Raw genomic sequence first — 23,286 nt, forward strand, 5'->3', positions numbered from 1 at the left:
ATGAGATTTTGCATCTCTCTTTAAAATAATTGATTGCATCTTTACATCTTGCACAATGAATGAAACTTCTCTAGGGTGCTTTATAGACGGGGGTTAGACTGCAGAGTTTAGCAAATCCAAAAACTGAGAATTTTGGCGCCACTTCAGTTTTAGTTTTTTTTGTAGGCTCGAATTGTTCTAGAATTGGCCTTTTATATTTCATTGTTCTTATTGAATTTTTTTATGAAAAATAAAAGAATAACCTATATAACGCAGATTTCAAAATTTTAAAAACCAAAGCAGACCAAAGCTTTCGAGGGTTCAAAACCTTGCTACCCCAAAATGAATAAGAGTTTGGGAAATATGGACATGCATGAAGTGAAAACATACATTTCGTAAGAAATAAACACAAAACATTATTTCGAACCATTACAGTCGTTGCATACTAGGAGTTTCTATTTGTGGTTAAAAGCTATCATACATACCACCTGAATGAGAAAATTGCTACACAATTAAGGGACATTTTCAAAACAAAAGAAATACTTTTGGAGTTCCATTTTAAGGACCTTAGATCTTTTAAATAAAATTACTAGTAGTTAACCTTTGTGAAATCACTTTATTTGTCAACTTTATTTGTCAGCATTACGTGTAGACCTTAAAATAATAGCGGAAATGAACATTTCAAATCTAATTAGTAAAACAAAGAAATAACAAACACATTAACATTTCCAGAGTGAACTTTTTATATTTAAAGGTCTGTCAATGTTAATAACATAATACCTGTTATATTGACTTCGTGTACAAAGAGCTTGACTTTGCAGATAATCGTGCAATGAACTTATTCTTCACAAGATCTTGAAATACTTTTTTTAACTTTTTACTAAAATGGAGAGAAGAACAATTTTCATACGAACTACAATAAATAAAGTGAAAACGAAAATCTTAAGCTCCATTGAATAGATTGCTCGATTACCAATTGGAGATACTTGTGTGATCGATAACTTGGAGTAGGTGCCTCAGACCAATCCATTATTAGAAAATACCGTCTTAAATTAGAATACTTTTTTCAAAACGAATGGAAAATTAAAAAACTCAATAAAGATTGGTTGAAAACTCTTTTCCTTGTCCAAAAAAGTAGAGTATAAATTATTATTTTGTGATGATTGTGTCTTCATTTCAATTCGCACTGGAAAAGAAAAATGAAAAGTTGACGTAAAAAAGGGAGTAGCGATGAACCCATGAAGCTAAGAAAATGAAAGAAGTATACGCTTTGTTTTCTAAGAGCAATTTTATCAGAACACAGGGCTCAATTTTGGTTAAAACCTAAGGCAATTAAAAAAGCCTAAAATACCCCAAAAAGTGAGAATAGTTGATACTGGTTCTCCTATCAAAAATACGAAATTTAAAATGAAAGAGAATTTTTTTTCAATACATTAACAGAAACATACCTAAAAAAGATTATCAATTCAAAAGTGTATTTAATTCTTCTCCAACTTGATGGTGACACCACGTCGAATTTCACCCCAACCAATCAATCTGAAAGGGGGACAAATAATCAAATAAGCCATTGAAAAATTCGGGTATAGTAAACTATAGTACTCGTTACACTAAACATTTCTTAGCCATTTCGAGGGAAAAAACTTTGAACTCACTAAAAGAAAACCTTTCGTTGCTTTTAATTGTAATTTCGGATTCTACGTCGATTGTTGTACAATATGTACTTAAATTATAACTAACGCTATCACCCGAAGAGGGGTCTGCCTATTTGTGCTTTCACTATTCTAGCTGTGACTTAACCCATCAAGTCGAGATTGGCATTTCTTCTTACTTGGGGTGTGCACGCGCATTTGAAAGGAAAAGATATTTGAACAGTTACAGTGTGATGGCACTTATGGGTTTATCAGAGGTGAAAAAAGTCATCTTGACTAACGGCCAAAAATCTTTTTTTTTTGTTACTGCACAACCCAAGGCTCGTCTAAGAGAAAGAGGACACAACTTTTGACTGATAGGTATATCATAGGTGTGTTAGAGGAATTACCAGTTACGTCCTTACCTATTCAAGTGGACATTAAAATATATGAATATATGCCGACATATTAATTTCGTCCAAATGTTCCCAAACGGTGATAAACAAAGCGTAAAAAGTACTTTCAAGTACAAACATTATTAAGTCGTTACAGATTTTTATGGGTGATTATCGATTGATGTTTGAATATTTAGCAATTACAGGGACAGTTAGTCTGACGTGTTCACCGGGTTAAAAAGAACTCAGAGGGTCATTTATCTGTTATGTAAATTTAGTTATAAATCCAGACGAATTCACATTAAGTATAAATTTAGACACATATCCTCGCTAATTCATACCAACCAATCTAATGATTGATATTTTCGAGTGGAAATAGATTCCTAATTACTGAGACAATTTAAGAAACAATTTTGAAACGCTATTTTGTTTCCTCATATTATTGCCAAAATGAAATATTAGAAAGATTTAATTTGTCAATAACCAAGTATTTGTAATATCCACTCCTGATCCCTCGTGAGCAATATCGAATTTCAAAGAATTTTAAAAGCAAGTAATGGGTTTATTGTTAAACTAAGACTAGCTCGCTGCGCAACCTTTTAGTAAATACCTACGGTTAATACATTGGTAAACTCACTTTCTAAGAAGGTTGTCTTCACCGTGGTTTTATGCAATCGTAAGAATAATCGAATTTAGGAAAGAAATATAAGTAGCTTACCTCCAATGACGGTCTACCCTACGACTGAGAGCAATCTTTTCACCGATTTCCGTACAGACAGGTTGTGTGAGCACAATCTTTGCTAAATCAGCTTTGACGGCCAAAACACGACCTCCAGTTGATAATGAACCAATATTTACCATAAGCATCTCATTTTTGGTCAATTTTTGGACCTAAGTGAGAGATAAAGAAAAAAAAGTAACCATCACTGACCTGAACCTAAACCATGCCGCTGTCGTCGGTCGAAAGTTTATTGGAAAGTTTACCGGCACCGGTGTACAAGCTTGAAGTAAGGTGGTGGGAAAACTAAAAATGTTATAAATATAAACCGTCAGGAAGAGGAAATGCTAACTTAAATTTGAGCTATTATACTTTAAATTTGCTTCAAGTGTTCAAAAGTTATGAAGAAAATTCGAAAAAATTGCTTTGGAAAAAGCGAGCATTATCTTGTGATTCTGAAAAAATGCAGATAATTTGGTCGAATGCAGATCCCGCTAAGCTATAAGCATAGGCGAAGCGAGATACCCTGCAAAATTTATGACATATTCATTATCTTTTGATAAAACAAAGACAATAATTACAGTGTCGTAAAAACCGCTCTCATCCATAAATTTTGCAGGGTATCTCGCTACGCCTATGATGAGTATCATTACTGATTCAAGTCAGAAATTGAAAGACCTATTTAGAATTGCACCGGATTTAGAGCAATCAGACAAGATAAAAGACCAACCGCAAGAACTTCGAGACGTTTTTTTTGGAATCAATATTTGATCACAAGACCTGTAACTTGATCAATGTCTGACTGAAATCTACCAAAAAGACACTCTGTCAAGATTCTTTAACATGATAAATCATTTGCAAATGAGTGATTTCGCCAACTAAAAGTTTAAGGGTTGAACACGCTTTTTAGTCGTGATACCAGTTTATATTGAAACTGACATAGACATAAAATCCAAGGTTGAGCAGGATTGATACATCCCTTTTTAAGTACTTAAAAATAATTCCAAAAATACCAACATTAATATCTAATTGCATATTTTTTAACCAACATTAAACATCTAACTGCATATCTATTTTTGGATATCCCAAGGCTAAGAGGCAACATTGATCATTGTCTTGGGTCATAATCAACCACCTAGAGACTAAGGCTAAGAGGTAAACTAATGAGTAAATGAAAGAAAACAGACAGAAATTTAGACTGGGTTAGACTGGGTAAGTTTAATACAGATTGGATCAGAAAAATGACTCAGCAATTTTGAGAGGAAAGGATTGTCTTCCATAAAAGCGTCTTAAATTTCACTTTATTTTTTCATTTTTTCACTAGTAGAATTACTAGGTATTTTGGTAAATTATTTGACTAGTCGTTTCAGTGGGGTTCCAAATTGAAATGTGTGAAACTAGAAATTGTGATTTTAAAAATATCTCATATTCCTACAAGTTTATGATCGAAATATGACGATACTTGGTCAAGTTCTAGCTGTTTAAAAACTAGTAAAATTCTTTAACTCAACTAGAGGGGTTAAATCTTACGAATCTTGCATTTACTAAAAATAGACTAAAAACCACAAATTTTAAAAAGAGCAACAATTTACACCATCCACAGCTCCGACGCAGGTAGCTTGACCACTCCAATGTTTTGATTCCTTTTGATTAACGGCCTTGACGACATTATTGGCAAAGTACTTTCATGTTAAAGGAAAGCTCAATCATAAAAAAATATCAAAAACTGACGAGACGTAAGCTTAAAAAGCTATGTTTAAAAGTAGTCGCATGAAGACCTATTTAACTACAGGGTCAAAAATATCTTGAAAAAGAAAAAAGGTAAACTTTTTCTCACCTTTGCCCCTTTCTTGTCTCCTTCTGTCTTGACACCCAACAATCTTCTCAACAAGAAATACGAGATTTCAAGTTCCGTAAAAATGTCCGGTAATGCACCGACAGCTCCGAGAACTTGCCCAACCATACGGTCACCTCGACACAAGGTAGGATCAATCTTTGTACCGACACCGATGAGACCGCCCGGTGCGGCGTATTGTAAATCATTTTGTTCAGCGTGCATGGAGACAATTTTCGAAAAGATGGGTTGACATTTCAGTTTGCCGTTCGTATCTTTGGAGATGATTCCGGGACGGATTTCAATCTCTTGATTTACCTGAAAATATCATATAGTTGTGAACAGTTAAAATCAAACCGGCGTCGAGAAAGTCTTTCGAAAACTTGCTTTTAAAAGGGGTTTTAATTACGGTCCCTATTGGTCCAATTCATAAATTAGTCACTTTAAAGGTTTATCTTTTTCAACTATTGCTTTAGTTGGAGTTAGTGTAGTAAGGAAAGTATTTACCTTCAAGACACCTCTCAATATACTTCCACCGGCAACACCACCCTGTAAATCTTCTACTTCACAACCTGGCTTGTTGACATCGAATGAACGGATAACTATGGAAAAGAAAAACAAAATGGTAGTGAATTTACTTAATTTGGTCTAAAATGTGAGCGAAGCAGACAATCATTCATAGAGTTAAAAACGCTAAACAACACAAAGATAACAAGCTACAGATGCTGAATGGACCTACCTGATGATGAAAGTTAACTAGCAATGCGAGGAGAAAAATGAAAAAAATCAGCCAGAAAAAATAGCGTTTAGCGAAAATGCATAACGCAAAAAATTCATCATTGATTGATGGGGGGAGAGGGAAGGTTGTAGGGAAAAAATAAATAGAAAGTTCTGGTCACAAAAATCGGTTTTATTGACAACTGAATCATGCTTGATGGTGAGCATTGTTATCAATAATGTTTTTGTGTGAAAAACATAGAAATAAATAAGGAAAAAATCCAATGAAAATCTGCAAAAACGGTGACTTCCAGCATTTTCAACCGGAAAAAAAATTTTCTCAAAAATTGAACTCGGCCATGTTTTGAGCATTGCGAATACGCATCTTTCTGCAAAAAATCACAAAAAACTAAAAATGAAAATTCGAGAAAATGTCAAAAAAACGGTTTTTCCGGCATATTTCCGGCATTTTCGGGCAGGAAAAATTGTTTTTCGAAAACCAGGCTCCGTCACATTTTAGGTATTGTCATATTGCATCAGTTTGTAAAATTTCATAAAAAAATATAAAGTACAGCTCGAGAAATTCAAGAAATACTGTCTTTCCGGCGAAAATAGGTTGTTTCGGCGACTTTTAAAATAGTACCGGCTTCAAAAATCGGTTTTATTGAAAATTGAAACATACTTGATGGTGGGCATTGCTATTAATAATGTTTTTGAATGAAAAACAACCAATTAAAAGGGAAAAGTCCAATGAAAATCTAGAAAAACGGCAATTTCCGGCATATTTCAGGCATTTTCCACTGGAAAAATTTTTTTCTCAAAAATCGGACTCGGCAATGTTTTGGGCATTGCTAATACGCATCTTTGAGCAAAAAATCAGAAAAAACTAATGATGAAATCTTGATATGCCAAAAAAAGAAATGAATTTTTTTTCGAAAATTGAGCTCCGTCACATTTTGGGCATTACCATTTTGCATCTTTGTGCCAAAAATCAGGAAAAACTAATGAGCCAATCTCGAGAAAAGTTGGTAAGGAACTAACGAACGGACGAACATCAGTTAATTTATATCCGGGTAGGTCCAAAAAAGATGTTGTAGCAGGTTGTAGTTATCGAAAGCTTCCGTCAAACACTTCACCTATCATAATTTTCTTAAACCTGCATTCTCCATGAGCTCTAGTTCAATTTTAAAACAAAGCGCAGCTTCACTTTTTATCAGGATCCTGTTTATATGCAGGCCCAAACTAAGGTAGGGTACAGTCATATAAAAATGAGAGAAAACAACTTCATTTACCAATAAGTCTTGGTTGTGATGTGAAATCTCGGATAGGGATTGGGATTTTCTTGCAAATATATTCACAAATGACTTCGATATTATATTTCAACTGAGCAGAAATTGGTACGATTGGTGAGCCCTCAGCAATTGTTCCTATTGAATAAAATCAAAAACACATAGCACCTAATATTTGACAGAGCGTATTTTCAGCAATTTTTGGACACGTTTTAAGAAATGAACAAAATGTTACCTTCAGTTAAATTGACAAAATTGACTGGCTGTGGACCAGGGTGAAAACAATTTAAAGTGGTTAAAAGTCGACTTGTAAAAATAAAAAATCTAAAAATCTAAGTTTAAATAATTTTGACATTCTTATGATAAACGAGTTAAAGCTTCCACCAAAATCGAAAGAATAAAGAAGGAAATCGCCAAACTTACCTTTGACAAACCTAAGAATTTGTTCGTGTTGTTCTTTGGCTTGTGTTTCTTTTACAAGATCAATTTTATTTTGAAGGATGATCATGTGTTTCAACTTCATGATTTCGATGGCCGCTAAATGTTCGGATGTTTGAGGTTGCGGACATGATTCATTACCAGCTGAAATACAAGGATTAAAGCATGTTATAGGCTAGTCACCACTTAACAATGAAAAAATTGGTTAGAAGCTAAAATTCTAAAGTAGGTAAATGAAAAGCTTAAATAGCAAGACGAAATACAGAAAGCTTGTTGTGGGTCTTTGCCAGTCGATCAATATTAACTACTGGGAGTAGTCAACAGATGACTGACAATAATGTCAGTTGAATAAAAAAATCTTGTCTAGAAATGTAGGCATAACGATCATTATCACTGGTTTGAAATGCAGACTTTCTACATAGAGGTAGGCAAACTTTCATTTTAAAACACTAATGATAACTTACCAATAAGAAGTAAAGCAGCATCCATAACAGCTGCACCGTTCAACATGGTGGCCATAAGAATATCGTGACCAGGACAATCAACAAAAGAAACGTGTCTGTGGAGATTAAGAAAAAAGAAAATTAGCTTTGCTTTATGTAAAGCTCAGTTGAACAGATGTACCTTGGCCTTATTACACGAATATTACTAGTCATTTTATCAACATGAATTGAAGAATTTCGTGTTAATAAAAAAGCACCTTAATTAAAACCAGCAATTATTTCCTTGAAAAAGCAGAAAAATTTGTGTTAATTTTAGATCGTGCAAATTTCAAGGCCGTTGAATACTTGCCTAGTATTATTTGTGTAATAAGGTATAACTCTCGAGCACTTATAAGCACTTATAAGCTAAACCTTTTTACAATTAAATTGCACGATGCATAAATGTTTATTGTTGCTTTTTTTTGTTGGATCATTATACATTCGATACTGGGTAACAGACATTCTTGGGTTTGCAGAGAAGTAGAGACTTGAACTGCTTTTGTCAAGTATCGCAAAGAGACTCTGGAAGGTAGGCTTTAAATGCAAAGGGCCTACAATTGAGGATTAAAACAAAATATTTTTCATTCCTCTTGAAATTATCATTATTTAAGCCTTGAGGTACTAAAGTACTTTTACAGGAAAATCAAAACCTAGTTTGAATCTTATTGATCAAATTACCTAACAAGTTGAAACTTTCCACTGCAGCCTTTCCTTTCACATAGAAAAGAGTCCTCTTTATTACTTCCACAAGAACGATAACACCCTGGTCGTGGACATGATGTATTATCACATTTGTAAACCTAAATTACAATTTAGAAGTTCTGAAAATTAATAAAGTCTATTTTGCTTTAATAATTATTTCATTATATTTTTCACACAGAATCATTGCATTAAAAATTATAGGGAAACAAAACATGTAAAAGATGGGGGTTTCCAACTACAAAGAGCTACATTCTTGTTTTAAGACCTTTAATCATTTTTGCTGTAGAATAGTGTTTTCTAACAGTTTTTTAATTTTTATAAGTTACACATCTGATAATTGTACATAATACATCAAACACCAAGTCACATTTTTCTTTGATATAAATTTTGAAAGGATTTTTTTGATAGCCTGCATTTTTTTCGAAGGTTAATAATAACAATTTAAATAGAAACTTCCATTGAACATGGCAGACAAAAATAGACACACTTGAAGCAAATAGGCTCTCCTTTATCAATTGCTTTAAAGCTTGTATTCATAAATTATTCTGTTCAAGTCAAAAATTTTAGACAGAGGTAAACTTTTAAAAATCATTTCCATGAGAGAAAAAAACAGAAGATATTGAATTTTGAAGAGTAGATAGGCTCACTTACTTTGGCATTTGCATATCCAAGTTTAATTGTAATATTTCTTTCTAATTCATTTTTGAATCTAACAGTCTATGAAAAGAAAGATAAAATAGTAGGTTAGGAAAAGATTGGTTAGATTTAGAGATAATCAAACTATGTTTAACTTACAGTATTACTTCGAATAAACGCCTGGTTGGCATTGTTATCAATAATGATTTTGCGTGAAAAAAACAAAGAAATATCAGGAAAAAGTCCGCTGAAAATCTGCAAAAACGGCGATTTCCGGCATTTTCAACCGGAAAAATTGTTTTCTCAAAAATCTAACCATGTTTTGAGCATTGCGAATACGCATCTTTCTGCAAAAAATCGGAAAAAACTAAGGAAGAAAATTTGAGAAAATGTCAAAAAAATGGTTTTTCCGGCATTTTCGGCCGGAAAAAAATGTTTTTCGAAAATCACGTAGCCTGATTAAGGCTCCGTCACATTTTAATTATTGTCATTTTGCATCAGTGTGCAAAATTTCATAAAAAAATCTAAAGTACAGCTCGAGAAATTCAAGAAATACTGTCTTTCCAGCGAAAATAGGTTGTTCCGGTAATTTTTAAATAGTTCCGGCTTCCAAAATCAATTTTATTGAAAATTAAAACATGCTTGATGGTGGGCATTGCTATTAATAATGTTTTTGAATGAAAAAACAACCAATTATAAGGAAAAAGTCCAATGAAAATCCAGAAAACGGCGATTTCCGGCATATTTCCAGCATTTTAAGCCGGAAAAATGTTTTTCTCAAAAATCGGACTCGACCAAGTTTTGGGAATTGTTAATACGCATCTTTGAGCAAAAAATCAGAAAAAACTAATGATAAAATCTCGAGAAAATGGAGCCATAATCATGGCGACAGATTGTATCTACAGTAATCGTTCCTTTGTTCTGGAGGACTACATTTTTTAAAATCTAGCAATAGATTTTAGTTTCAATCTGGCGTTTGTGTAAAAACTACGCGCTGACGTTCTGGATGGGAAATAAGTGGTTTCATTTCCCATTAAGGAGTCTCACCTCTTATTGCCATTTTTGGTTACAAAAATCAGCAAAAAGCAAGACTGAAAAGGTATTTGAAAAACAGTTCTTTCATACTTTGAAAAGGAGTTTTGTACCTAAAATCTGAAAGTAAAACCACAATGTGGCACATATTTGAAGAAATACAGTACTTCAACTTCTCTTTTGAAAGTGGCATATTTTTTTGAAAGTGTCATATTTGTTTGAAAGACAATATATTCTGATCCATTGCAAATGCAACTTACCTGTACACCTGAAATAGCTTTTACAACTGTGGATTTTCCGTGTGCTACATGACCAATTGTACCTAAAATGAAACAATATAAATGAATGGAGACTAGAAAGCAATCTCGTCTAAAATCCTTAATTTTACATTTTAGAATTGATAAATCGACATAAAATAATAAAACAGTGTTGATTTGTGAAAGTGAAGCTTTTCAAAAAATAAATTTCAAGTTTTAGTGAAAGCAGGTTAAGTGTCTTACCAACATTAATGGTGGCTTGTCTACTGATGATATCTGGTGACAATGGATTCAACTTGGTAACATCCTAAAAATGAAAGAAAGCTAGATTGAAATTTCCCTGTATCTGTCTTTTTAGGGGAAGAGATATTTTTCTCTTTCTCAATCTATTCACTCTCCTCTGGTGGCTACACATAACAGCCTTTGAATCCTCCCACTGATATGTCATGTTCTACGTCTACAGGTATAAGTTGAAGGGACATGACACCTGATCGGCTTCATGTCTCTTGGTAGAGAAGGTTGGTGGTTCTAGAAAAGCAAAGAGTGTTTACTCCTGCCGGCACACCTAACTCTAGGGGAAGTCCTATGCATCCTCTTCTTTTCGCCTAGTCAACCGTCTACAACTCGATTCCTTTACGGCCGTTCAAAAAGCTTAGACAGCCATATGACTTTGTCTCCACTTGAACATAAAAATAACATTTCTATATCATCAATAAAACCATCTTCATCTTTTTAAAGTTTGTTCTATTGCCCATAGCAATAGATTTATTTCGCATACTCGTCTGACATCTCATTGAGATCTTGGTTCAAAGCCCATCACCATCTCATCTTCTTTTCTTCAAAACATTGCTCCAATTACACCTTCTAAACTCAGCTCCTAGATATCCTCAAGCAATTTCTCTCTATTCCATTCTCAAGCAGCCCAATTTGCTCCAAGAACACTTTCTCAGCTCTTCCTCAAGCAGCACCAAGTTAAATTTCCTTTTCACAATTGTCCACTCTGGATCCCCTTCCCTTGTTTACCCTGTTTGTGGTTTTATTTACCCTGTTTGTTGCTTTATTTACCATGTTTACTGTTTATATTCATTTTTTTAACAAACCTACTACTGGTAATTGATTGATATAGATTACCCGTCAGATAGATCTTCCCATGCTACCGAAACCCTGGACAGTATTATAGTATGAATGATAAAAATATACTGAAATTGTCCAAAACGTGCCTGAGAATCAAACGATAATTAGACACTTTTTTGATACCTTGAGCATAATGCTGTATACACGTTTTTTTATAAGGAACCTTAACTTTGCTCTGAGGCTGGAGTTCCTTATTTTTTACAGAGAATTTCAGCCTCAAAGTTCCTTATCGAGTTCCTTATTTACATAACTGCTAAGTTTGGATAACCATTTCTTACTGTTCCTTAAAACTTGTTTTCTTATTCTCAGCCTCAGCTGAGCAGTTCCTTAACAATTCCTTATTTTTTGGACCATTTTCAGCCTTGAGTTCCTTATAAAAAGAAAATGTGTAATGATTTTAAAGAGAAAGGGGGTTAGCAGGTCGCTAGGCAGAGTACTCCATAAATTTATTATTAAAAATTCTTTTAAAACAGATTGGTAGATTTAATACATAGTTTCGAACTCACTATATTTTCAACTAAGTAGTTTTTCTTAAAAAATATGCTAAGTCACATGTACTAAAATTATTTTTGACACTTTACAGTCCTGGCAATTGGCGTCGGCATACGGCAAATGCCTAGACAAAAGCTGACGTAAATTGGATTATAGTGTGTTTGCGTCGGCAAAAAAAAATGCAGAGGCAAATTTTTCAAAAGACTGTTACTAAAAATGATAACTGCCGAAACAATCGAAGAACTGCAATGTGACAGCAGCCCTGGCAATTCAATTTTTTTTGCCTCGGCATTTTTTTGCCGAGGCAAATGGCTAGATTTGCTGTTTGCCTCGGCAGAATAGGATTCTGCCTCGGCATTTTTCCCAATTTAAAGGGAGGTCGGGGGACGTGAGTACTAGGGAACCATGCACTTGACTTTGATTTTAAGAGAAAGGGGATTGGTTGCCACAATTAGAACTCTTTTTGGCAACTATTGTCGAAAACGAAAATATTTTCAATGCTAACATGCTGAATCAGCAGAAAAGTAAAAAAAGTTCACGGAATAATGAAACATTTGGTTTGACATCAACAAAAGTTGCCTGACTTCTGGAGTTGCTATTAAGATTGAAGGACAAAAATTCTATGAATTTCTCCAAATATTTTTTGTTTTGTTTCATGTGGCAAATTTTTGTTTAGTACACTCACCTGAACTACATAAGGTAAGTGAACTGTCATATTTTGAGTAAGTGTAAGTGTTTTCAACAGGTTTACTTCATTATGGTGCGCACTAGTCAGGATTTTTGGCGCAAAACAAGGAAGAATTCACCAAAATGAATTTCAATGCATTAGTACTTACCTTTAAATCATTCAAATCTTTTCATTCTTTTTTTAAATCAATCAGAAATTATCAGGGAAACAAATTAAAAAACTGCATCTAAATATTTCTTTTCTTTCCAAAGATATTGATGTTTTTCGACATCAAGGTGAAAACACGACTTGGATGGCGCTGATTTACGGCACCAGAAAATTGTTGTCCCACGCCACATGGAAACAAACAACACAAACTCACCACTGAAAATAATATTGTACATTATAATAGGTTTTAAATATCTATAATACCCTACATTATAACAGAAGGTGCGTCTTACAATTCCTGCATTAATAATACGCATGCGTAATTTGTCATTCTTTTAAAGCACATGTATTTAATTCCCGTGATAAAAAAAGAGGAATGAATCGGTAGGGGTGGTACAGTCACTTTCAGTTGGGGTTGTGGACGGCCAAAATGTAGACTTTTTCGATTGTTCCTCTTTGACCTTTTCTATCTTATCAGTTAGGGTCAGGGTTGGAGCTCGAAACATTGTGTCATTATTTAGATGATCTGGAATGGATGAGTACCAAAAAAGGGAAATGGTTAAGCCTGTAAAGTGTAGAACAGGCCTTCTTCTATTTTTTCAAGTGTAGAAAGGTCCTTGAACAATTTTTAATGTATATACCACATTATAATGCAAGACATCATTCATAATGCAAGATATTATAATCATTAAAAGTCTACATTTTAATGTACAACATTATTTTCTGTGGTGAGTTAGGGCTGAAACAAATGGCTGTCGCTAATGTGTAATGAGCTGGTTCATCTTTTCAATCGCGTTTTTTTTGTAAGCCCAGGGTAAGATTAGGCTACCAGGCAAAATTCCAAGCACTCTGGTCACTGGCCGTTTTTTGACTTAGAAATTGAGTTTTGGCTTTTGAAAATAACCAAAAAATTTTATGAAACCCCTCAAGGCCACTTATGAAGGGTTTATTTTCAAGGATTAAGCATTGCATTTGCAAAAATAAAAAGAGTTTTGAAACTCAATTCAAAATTGAGTATTTTGGCCGTATATAACGGCCACAAAAAAGTGCTTGGAATTTTCACTGGCTACAATCTATCACATGCTGCTTTATTTGAAAATCGTCTGGAATTCCGAAAAATGTTTTTCGACAAGATTGCAAATTTTTTCATGTAAGCAGCATACACCATCTGAAAGCTGAGGTTTTCAGCTTTCTACTGGTAAAATTTGTTTTTAACTATCATTTCCAGCTCATTAGCAATAAGCCAAATTTAACAACCATCGGCAAGTAAGTAAGTAAGTAAGTATTTATTTACTTAACACTACAAAAAAGATACAATTGATGATATGCACAAGAAATATATGGAGGGAGACCGCCTTATAGTCTAGCTAATTAAAAAGATGCGGCCACCTAAGTACAAATTGCATTTATAACACTTTATTCAAATTTATATAATTTTTAAGAAATTCTTTAAGAAATTTGTTTTAAAAAAAAAGAATTAAAAGAAAGTTTGCTAAGGGGAGGGGTTTGCTCAGTATCTCCCAAGACAGTAAGTAAGGGCGAGAGATTTAACAAAACTGAAATCAGATGAGCTCAGAGTAATATTTGGGTAAGATCGCTGAATTCCAATGGGTTATACAAATCTTGGAGAAAGATTTGTTTCCAATTTGTAGGAGGGAACAAAAAGTAGTTTCAAACATGCTCCTCTGGTACTTTGAGTGTTTTCATCTTCAGCATCAAGCTGAATAAAGTTAAAAAACTCCAGAAGGTCAAAGGGTAATTTGTTATTTAGGAATCTGTGGACAAAAGATATATTAAGACATTTGACAAGGTCAAAAATCTTGAGAATGTTGAGGTCAGAAAAGAGTGGAGAAGAAGGGCATCGAAAGTTGTTAAAAGTAATAAGACGTAAGGCTTTCTTTTGAAGGATAAAATATAGGCTTAGAGGTGGTATTGTCAGTAAGACCCCAGAGTTGGCAACCATATTGAAGATGGGAATGAAGAAGAGCATAATAAATGTTAACTAAGGTTTTTGTTGAAACATAGTGCCTGAGCTTAGATATGATACCATTTGCTCTGGCAAGTTTAGCTGATAAAGATGTGGTGTGGGCTTTCCAGTTGAGGTGCATGTCAATCAAAACGCCAAGATATTTGATATTTGAACTTTGAAAAATTTTCTTACCTCCAATTTTAAGAAAAGGGACAAAGGAAGAATTTTTCGACAGTGTCTGAAAATTAAAAATTTTGTTTTTCCAGCATTAAGGGATATTTTATTGGCTTTGAGCCAAGTTTGGAGGGATCTTAGGTCACGATTGACTCTGTTGCAAAGGGAAAGAAGATCATCATTAAAATGTAAAATATGGGTATCATCGGCGAAATGAAAAGTTTCACTTGAAAAGATTGCATTGTGAAGATCATTAATATAGATTAAAAATAAGAGAGGTCCAAGAACAGAGCCTTGTGGAACACCATGAGGGATTATTTTAATAGAAGATTTATTAGATGAACGGCACGTTTGTTTGCATAGGGTAATATGGCCAGATATGGCGAATAGCAAAATTGATTAAGGCAAATTTTTTTGAAAAATGTTCCTAAAAGATTTGACTATATCTTTTTATTCCATGAAGCAATTACTCTAAAATAAAAAATATATTGACAATGAATGGGTAAGCTTTCTAGAAATCTAACATGAATTGCATAGCTTTTACAAAAAAATAGCACTTTAGGATCAAAAACAGTCAAAAACCAGCTTTTTCCAATTTTCATCGACATCGAGTTACAGGAATTCATTCCTTTTTTGTTTTGATCTGAAATTTTCAGGAGAGGTGGCCAACATGGTTCCCTTGCTCATGTCAAGGCGGCGTGGGATGGGGGATAACATTTAGAGTTTATTAAGTTTATTAAAGTTTCTAAGTAAAGTCTTAAAATCATCTTAATCATCCCTCCTTCAGTAAAGCTTTTTATACCTTTTGTCCTTCAGAAAAACCAAAAATATTGGCCTTAATTGCTTGCTTTCAGTTCCTGTAGCCAGTATTGTGACCCCCTGTAGTTCTATTTAGTTCGCGCGCTTTTTTCAATAGAGATGTCATATGACTCAAATTATTGAACTAGAGAAAGCGAAAGTGAAATTGCACGATCTAATTGGATGAAAAAAAGACCCGTGGGAACTGGAACCGAATGGAATTCTCTGGAATTCTCATTCTAAAACAAGATGGCGGCGAGAAAAGCACCTCTTTTGCTTTGGATGAAAGGTTGTAAATCCTGCGCTGGTTGATTGTAAGGTTTTATCTTATCTTATCTCATTTACTTTAATTAGTAGAGGCTTCTTCAATGTTTGGGGAAGGTAAGTCTATAAAAGTTATTTGTTTTTCTGTGGAAAAAAGTGTTTAAAAAAACATTTTTTGTGCTCAAGGTTTATTTTTCTTCGTAAATTTTTGTCTTCAATCTTAAATAGATGAACGAGTATTTGACTGATGGTTATGATTTTTTCACAGAACATAGTAAAACTATTCAGGAACTTGGACCCTTTTACAGAATTTCCAAAAATCTGTTAGTTCTTGAGATATATTGAAAAGTTTAGACATCCGGGTGGTTCGTGTTCGTTTTTCGCGTTCCCAAACCAAACGCACGTGTAGCGACCAATGGGTTTGTGCAAGCAAATTTTCATGTAATCCATACACAAATATATTTTCGACAGCTTAGAAAGTATAGTGTGGTTGGGTAAAACAAATATATCGGATATATTCGCGATTTTCACAAAAAGGTATTATACCGATGATTTCTTATAACGTCAAACCTAACTTTTGAAAACCCCCACCCCCTCATAACTTCAATTTGACGTTTTAAGTTGTCAAATGAATATGGACGGCTCCCCTAAGGAATTTCAAGTAGATTAGTTTGGTTTTCAAAAATTGAAACTTAGCTAACTTCATTATTTTTGTAAAAAAAATGTTTGAAATTTCGGCTTGGCAACTCTTTTCTGAAAAATGAAAGGTAAGATTTAATTTCTTATTCGAAAAAATAGAGCTTACCAATGTATTTACGTCTTGTTTAGCTAAATGCGGCTGTAGATTGCTTCCACTCATGATTTCAAGTTCTTTGGACAGGAAAAAGTTGATATATTATGTACTTTCGTAGCTCGTCTACCATTTTTGGTACATGTGAAGCAGCCTTTCCCTTGGTTACATTTGCCATGTAATCAGATAATGTAGATTCCCTTCAAAAAGCGTTTTGCGTTTGACCACGAAAATATTCTGATGCAATATTAATTTTTGGCGCGAAATGGTAGCAAATCACCGGTATCGAAAATAAACACAACAAATAGGAAACTCGATGAAAAAAAGCATGCAACTTTCAAAGGACAAAGCGTTGCACGTGTTTGATAGTTTCCAATTCTCTGGAGTTGTTTAGGTATATGAATTTCTCTTGGTATCTCAATTAACTAATTGAATAGGATAGTCGTTTGGAAGTATGATGAGATGTGGGGAGATGGTCACAGCACAGGCAAACCAAAATAGGTTAAATTTAAAAAGGGATTATTTTTAGTCAAGACGACTTGTGATAGTTGTGGGTTTAACCGTAGCATAATATCTTAACTTAGTATATTGAGACATAAAATCATTATAACATCTTTTTAACATTCAATTCGTGTACAAAAGTTTGACAGCTTGGGAAATCTATGTGTTGAATGTGTTTTTTTTTGTTTTTTTGATAAAAATAAGCTCTTGGTCGGTCAAATGTCGGCATCCCTCCTCTAATTCCGACACCCTCTTTATCAGCTGAAATGGATAGAAAAGGTCAAAACTATTTTCTTTGCTCAGTGATCAGAGAGGAATAATCCTTTTTCAATCAGCGATTCAAGCTTGCTTTCATCATATTATTCATGGTCTCTAACCAGACGATCTCAATCGAACGGAATTGACGATCGAACTAGTGGAACCAAATCGAACACAATCGACCGATTGAAATTCGATTGTAAAACGCGGATTGGCCCAACAGCGAAATTTAATCCCTGCGAAAGTTTATCCCCCATAAAAGTAATTTGCGCAAGCGCACTTTTTGTAGACCAGACGTCCGCGCTCAATAGGATCGATCATCAGAACAGCTCAATGACAGATCGATATGTGATCGATGGATTACTTAACGATCCAACGAAGGTTTCTAATCGTAACACGTAATTCTTTTTAAAATCTATCGATGGCTTTATAGGCAGCTTCCCCTAGAAGTTTAGAGTATTGTGCTTATTATGTGAAGTCTTTTACCAATTTTCATGACAAGATTATTATATTATTATTATAAAAATGTAATGTCTTTTCATTCATCTTAAATATTCCCGGGAGTATACCCAAAATTAATCATCTTATTCCCAAAGCAACCAAACAGCTGTTTGCTTCCGATGATAAATCAGAATAGAACAAAAGGCAGTGACTCTCCATCTATCTTTATTACTTTCATGTTAGAACAAACAACGAACGAAAATAAAAGAGAAAGGGGAAATCATGTATATTTACGATTGGCGTCACAAAAATATTATACAATACTAATATTTAAGAACGTTCGTTCGTCTTTGCTGTATATTATTTACTCTGTTATAAAACTTTTAGTGTTTTCTTGAGAAAACCTTTTGCTTTTCGAGCCTACAGTAGTTTTTTGAAATATTCACTTTTCTGCGGCCAGGTGCCTATCAAAAATAAGTTCACCCGCCCAATTTCCGGAAACAAGACCACTTTTTTTTGGCCTAATTGGTTATCGAAGTAATCAATATTATCAATGTTATAAAAAGTAATCAATAACAATCAAAGGGTTATTGAGTCTTCAAAGGGTTATCGAGTCTTCAAAGGGCTGTTAAGAAAGTGATTGAATACAATTTTTTCGAAATTTAGATTCTTGAAATATTTGATTGTTAATCGATAAGTGGTAGTTCGTTTACCTCAATCATTATCTTCTATCATTATCGATTACTTCCATAATTAGTATACCGCTTTTTAGGCCCCTGACAATAAGGCTAGGCTAGACTTACCTCTTTTCTCTTTTCTATTCTATTCTAACAATAAAATACTACATAGTTTTCACATACCGTAAGTTGGTCTAATATCGACATCCCTCGTCTAATTCTGACACCCTTCTTTAGAGACAAGAATAATATGAAAACTTGAATCACTGATTGAAAAAGGATTATTCCTCTCTGACCAATAAGCAAAGAAAAACAGTTTCAACCTTTCTCTCAATTTCAGCTGATAGAGGAGGGGTGTCAACATTAGACCAAGTTACGGTAATACACATTGACAGAAGTATTCCCTGCATGCAATGTTTATATCAAAATCTGCCATCTGCTGTAATAAAAAAGTTGTCTCTTCTTCTCAGTGACTTCCGTAATTTGCTCCATCGGAAAGTCATTTTTAAATTTCAATGATGTAGATTAACAACCTACCCTAATTTTTGATGCCAACAGTTTAAACTTAAACTCATATATCAAGATTATGGGATTTAGTACAGACTGATTTTACTTTCATTTTTAGTGGTTTCATTTTCGATTTCAAGCCAACATCTTAACAACAGGGTGCTTGCCCATAATTACAGGGGTTTGCACCAAAAACAAAACATAAAAATTTTTCCAAAATTCCCTGTTTCCATTAATGCAATGAGAAATGAAACTTTTCTATCAGTGTGGCTGGAATCCTTCAGATCCTTGGTTAGAAAAAGCTATACCTATTTACTTCTTTCTTGTTAGTTTCAACAAGCCATCAACCAACAAAATATCACTGACATCAAAAAATTTATACAACCTTTCCGCAGCGAACACTTCTAAATATAAAATGTATAATTGTAGATTATAATTAGGAAATTTTTCTATATTTAGCAAAACAAACACAAAAGATATTACTTACCATTTTTACCCCCCACTTTTACTCTTCATTGGGCATGATTTCAGGCAGAGACTCAACACCCTCATCACCCCCATCATAAGATTCTCAGGTTGTCCCATTGTTCATATGCTTTTCTATGAAAAAATGATCACAACCCATTCATGTTACTGATATATAAAGACCAAAGTAAAATCTTCCACATTAAAAAGGAATTATTTGAATAGCTTTCATTCAGAGAAAAATCTTAATGATAAAAAGAATTTGTAAAAAAATGTTACTTTTGGGCTTACGTTTTTGCCTGTAGAAATTATCAACAATCTTTGTGAAAAATAACTTTACTAGTGTAATAGCAACAAACCAATAGCGCAGTTGGGAGAGCAATCGCCCGGCAAGCGAGAGGTCGTGGGTTCAACCCCCACTCGATTCGTTACCTTTGAGAAAACTGAGAAGTACATTAGTGCACGATCCGTTGATTCATTACCCATAAGTAATACGCACTTGATTTCACACAGTGACTGTTGATGGACTAGTTGTCTGAAATGCCTCTCCTCAATGTACATAGCTTAACAGTTCTCTCAAAGTTAGCGGGTTGGTTGGAGATTGGACACTAGCTGTGTCTCAGTTCGTGGCAATTCCATTGATTCGTAGAATTCAGGTACCAGATGGTGAACATTGAGCACGTCGCTCCCCTCGTCTACTACGAACTAGTGTAATAGCAACGAACCGATAGCACAGTTGGGAGAGCAATCGCCCGGCAAGCGAGAGGTCGTGGGTTCAATCCCCACTCGATTCGTTACCTTTGAGAAAACTGGGAAGTACATTAGTGCAGGATCCGTTGATTCATTACCCATAAGTAATACGCACTTGATTTCACACAACTTTACATTCGAAAATGCTTTTTGCATGCATTTCTTTTGCACATGACTAGCTATTTTTATGTACCTTGAAAGCTTGAAAAAAGATTCTCTATATTTCACACTGTAAAGAAAGTGAAGAACCTCTGTGCAGTTCTCTGGGAAACAACAAATGGAAAAAGGAACATCCCTGGGGTGCCATGGGACTGAAAGGGTCAAGATGTCAGGAAAAGAATTTTCACCAAATGATCTATTTGTAGCTTAAAACATAAATTTAGCAAAAGTTTTAGAGGTCAATTACCTTTTTTGTAGATCTTCAAATGGTCCAGGAAGAAATAAGAGGGGAAAGACAGGGAAATGAGGAGATACTGTAAAAGGGAATTTAAGCGATACCTACAAGTGTGGCATAGACTTCTACAAATCAATTTATGGTTGTTTTTTGGACCTACCCCGGTGGAGGTCCTATAAATTAACCTTTGTCTGTTCGTTCGTTCGTTCGTTCGTTCGTTCGTTATTAGCTTTCCTCATGATTGGCTCGTTAGTTTTTTCTAATTTTTTGCACAAAGATGCATAACTATAAACCCTCGAATGTGACGGAGCCCGATTTTCAAAAAAAAAATTTTTTGGGCAAATTTGGGCCAAAAAACGGCTAAAAAACGGGTTTTTCGGGCTTTGTGAAAAATCAGGTCGTTAATTTTTTCTGATTTTTTGCATGAAAGCAGGGTACCATCGTAGGTAAAAGATGGCTTAAGCAGATTTTTGCAAAAAAATTTTGTTGGCTCAAAAAACGCATGTTCATCTATAAGAATCACTATTAATAAGCATACATCAATGTTCTTAGTCAAATTACTCAATTTTTTTATGAGATAGATGTATTTTTTGCTCAGGAGGGCTTACTTTTAAAGAATATGTGTGTTTCGACATGAAATTTTGGTTGCTTGGCGTGTTTTTATAGAAAAACTGGCTAAATTCGATATTTTTTTACAAGCACATTATCAATTGCTTAGGTCTTAGCTTTTCTCGAGATTGGCTCTTTCATTCGTTACATTTTTTGAACAAAGATGCATAACTACAAACCCTCGAATGTGACGGAGCCCGATTTTCAAAAAAAAAAATTTTGGGCAAATTTGGGCCAAAAAACGGCTAAAAAATGGTTTTATTGGACTTTGTGAAAAATTGGATCATTAATTTTTTCAGATTTTTTGCAGGAAAGTAAGGTAGGCTTGTATAGAAAAACTGGCCAAATTCGATATTTTTTTATAAGCACATTATCAATTACTTAGGTATTAGCTCTTCTCGAGATTGGCTCCTTTATTCTTTATGATTTTTTGCACAAAGATGCATAACTATAAACCTTCGAATGTGGCGGAGCTCGATTTTTGGAAAAAAGATTTTGGGGTAAATTTCAGCTAAAAAACGGCTAGAATGGGGTTTTTTGGACTTGTTTTTTTCTGACTTTTTGCATGAAAGTAGGTAAAAGATGGCTCAAGCAAATTTTTGTAAAAAAAGAATTTTTCAGCTCAAAAAACGCATATTTATTTATAAGAACCACTATTAGTAAGCATACATCGATGTTCTTAAAATTACTGAATTTTTTATAAGATATGTTTTTTTGCTCTCGAAGTCTTGAATATGAAAGAATATATTTCAAGAGCATGAAATTTTGGTTTCTAAACGTGTTTTTTTATAAGAAAAAAACGACTAATTTTAATAGATCGTCACTATTTGTGTTCTGAATAATTGTTTAATGGTCACGTTTATGTAGATATCAATTATATATGTGTTAAATGCATAACCAGGTAGGTCCATAAAAGTATCACTTGTTAATGCATTTAAATGACTTTTGTTAATTCCAGAGTCTCCCACTCAATAAACAATCAATAACTTTTTCCAATGGCAAATTGATAATCAGGATCTTAAGTGAGGCTTGATTGTCTATAGATTGATTCATGATTCACTGGCTCTATGATGATTGAGTTGATGAAAATAAAACAATTGATTATCAATCAAAACTCAAGATTTTGGAACAGACTCAATTACCTATTGATTATTGGAATCAATCGAACCGATATCAATAATCTTTCAGATTAAACATTCTAATCGTACAATGAGTTTTTCTTTCTTATTTGGCGCGCCTTCAAAGAGAGAAATCAATCGTTAATTGCATCCTGTAGAGAGCAATTAAGAGCCTTTTTTTTTAAATCTTCAGAATAAAGAAAGTGTGATACCTCACCCTCTTAGATTTTGATGAAATTTAGACCAAATGATCTATCACACAAGAAAATAAGACCCTGAAAATTTCACCTTAATATCTCAAGTAGTTTTAAAGATACAGTGTCTCAAAGATAGGCTACTAAGTGAAAATTGACCCCTAAAAATCATGAACTCTGGTGGAGAGCAGATTTTGAAAGACAATGAATTTTTATTTGACTACATTGGACAGCTGATTTACAGTGGATTTCAAGAACTTTTTGTAGGGAATCAGAAAAAATCAAATTGAGTCTCCAAAATTTTCCCCGAAAATCTCTAGCACCTCCTGTAGAGGGCTTCAAACTTTCCGTAATCTGGGTTTGGAAGCACTTTTAGCTGTCTGCTGATGGTCCTTGTGGTTTACTGGTGGGTTTTGACAGCAAAAATAACATTTTCAGGATTTCTATTTTTGCGTAACCGTCAAAAATGGCCAAAGAAATTGCTATTTTGGCAGATCTGGAGCAAAATTCAAGATGGCGTATCTTTTTAAACCCACAACAAATTTTTTTGAAACTTTTAGTAAGGCTTCCTTAGTAGGTCTAGTTTCTAACCTCAAAAAATCTCAGTGGGGGTTTGAAGTCTCTTAAAGAAATGATCGATTGAAAATTTGCTTAAAGGGACATTAAAGTAGTAAAATGTAAACACTGCGCGAACCACGTGTCATTAAAGAGAACAATTAAAATCACGTGTCCAAAACAAACTTGTAAAACAATTGAACAATCAAAATTAGCCATATTTGGTTTGATTTGTTATTTTGACATGTGACATT

The 23,286-nt window shown here is 34.0% G+C and overlaps 1 protein-coding gene and 1 non-coding gene across 2 annotated transcripts; one reads left to right on the forward strand and one right to left on the reverse strand.

Annotated features, from left to right (window-relative positions):
• Positions 1-1,081: 1,081 nt before the first annotated feature.
• On the reverse strand, positions 1,082-16,726 carry LOC136811634 (eukaryotic translation initiation factor 2 subunit 3, Y-linked-like). The gene is made up of 13 exons (XM_067068258.1): positions 16,579-16,726; positions 10,351-10,414; positions 10,111-10,172; positions 8,834-8,899; positions 8,159-8,280; positions 7,463-7,557; positions 6,984-7,142; positions 6,564-6,698; positions 5,062-5,156; positions 4,558-4,872; positions 2,721-2,893; positions 1,428-1,515; positions 1,082-1,165 (listed from the first exon to the last, which is right to left on the reverse strand). Exons 1-12 carry the CDS (start codon positions 16,630-16,632, stop codon positions 1,458-1,460), a joined length of 1,398 nt encoding a protein of 465 aa, XP_066924359.1. The 5' UTR covers positions 16,633-16,726; the 3' UTR covers positions 1,082-1,165; positions 1,428-1,457.
• Positions 16,727-20,133: 3,407 nt separating this feature from the next.
• Trnaa-ggc (transfer RNA alanine (anticodon GGC)) lies at positions 20,134-20,206 on the forward strand. The gene has a single exon. It is a non-coding gene; the product is annotated as a tRNA-Ala (tRNA).
• The last annotated feature ends 3,080 nt before the right edge of the window (positions 20,207-23,286 follow it).

This window comes from Clytia hemisphaerica, unplaced genomic scaffold (genome assembly GCF_902728285.1).
Source record: "Clytia hemisphaerica strain Z4C2 unplaced genomic scaffold, Clytia hemisphaerica genome assembly, whole genome shotgun sequence".
NCBI lineage: Eukaryota > Metazoa > Cnidaria > Hydrozoa > Leptothecata > Clytiidae > Clytia > Clytia hemisphaerica.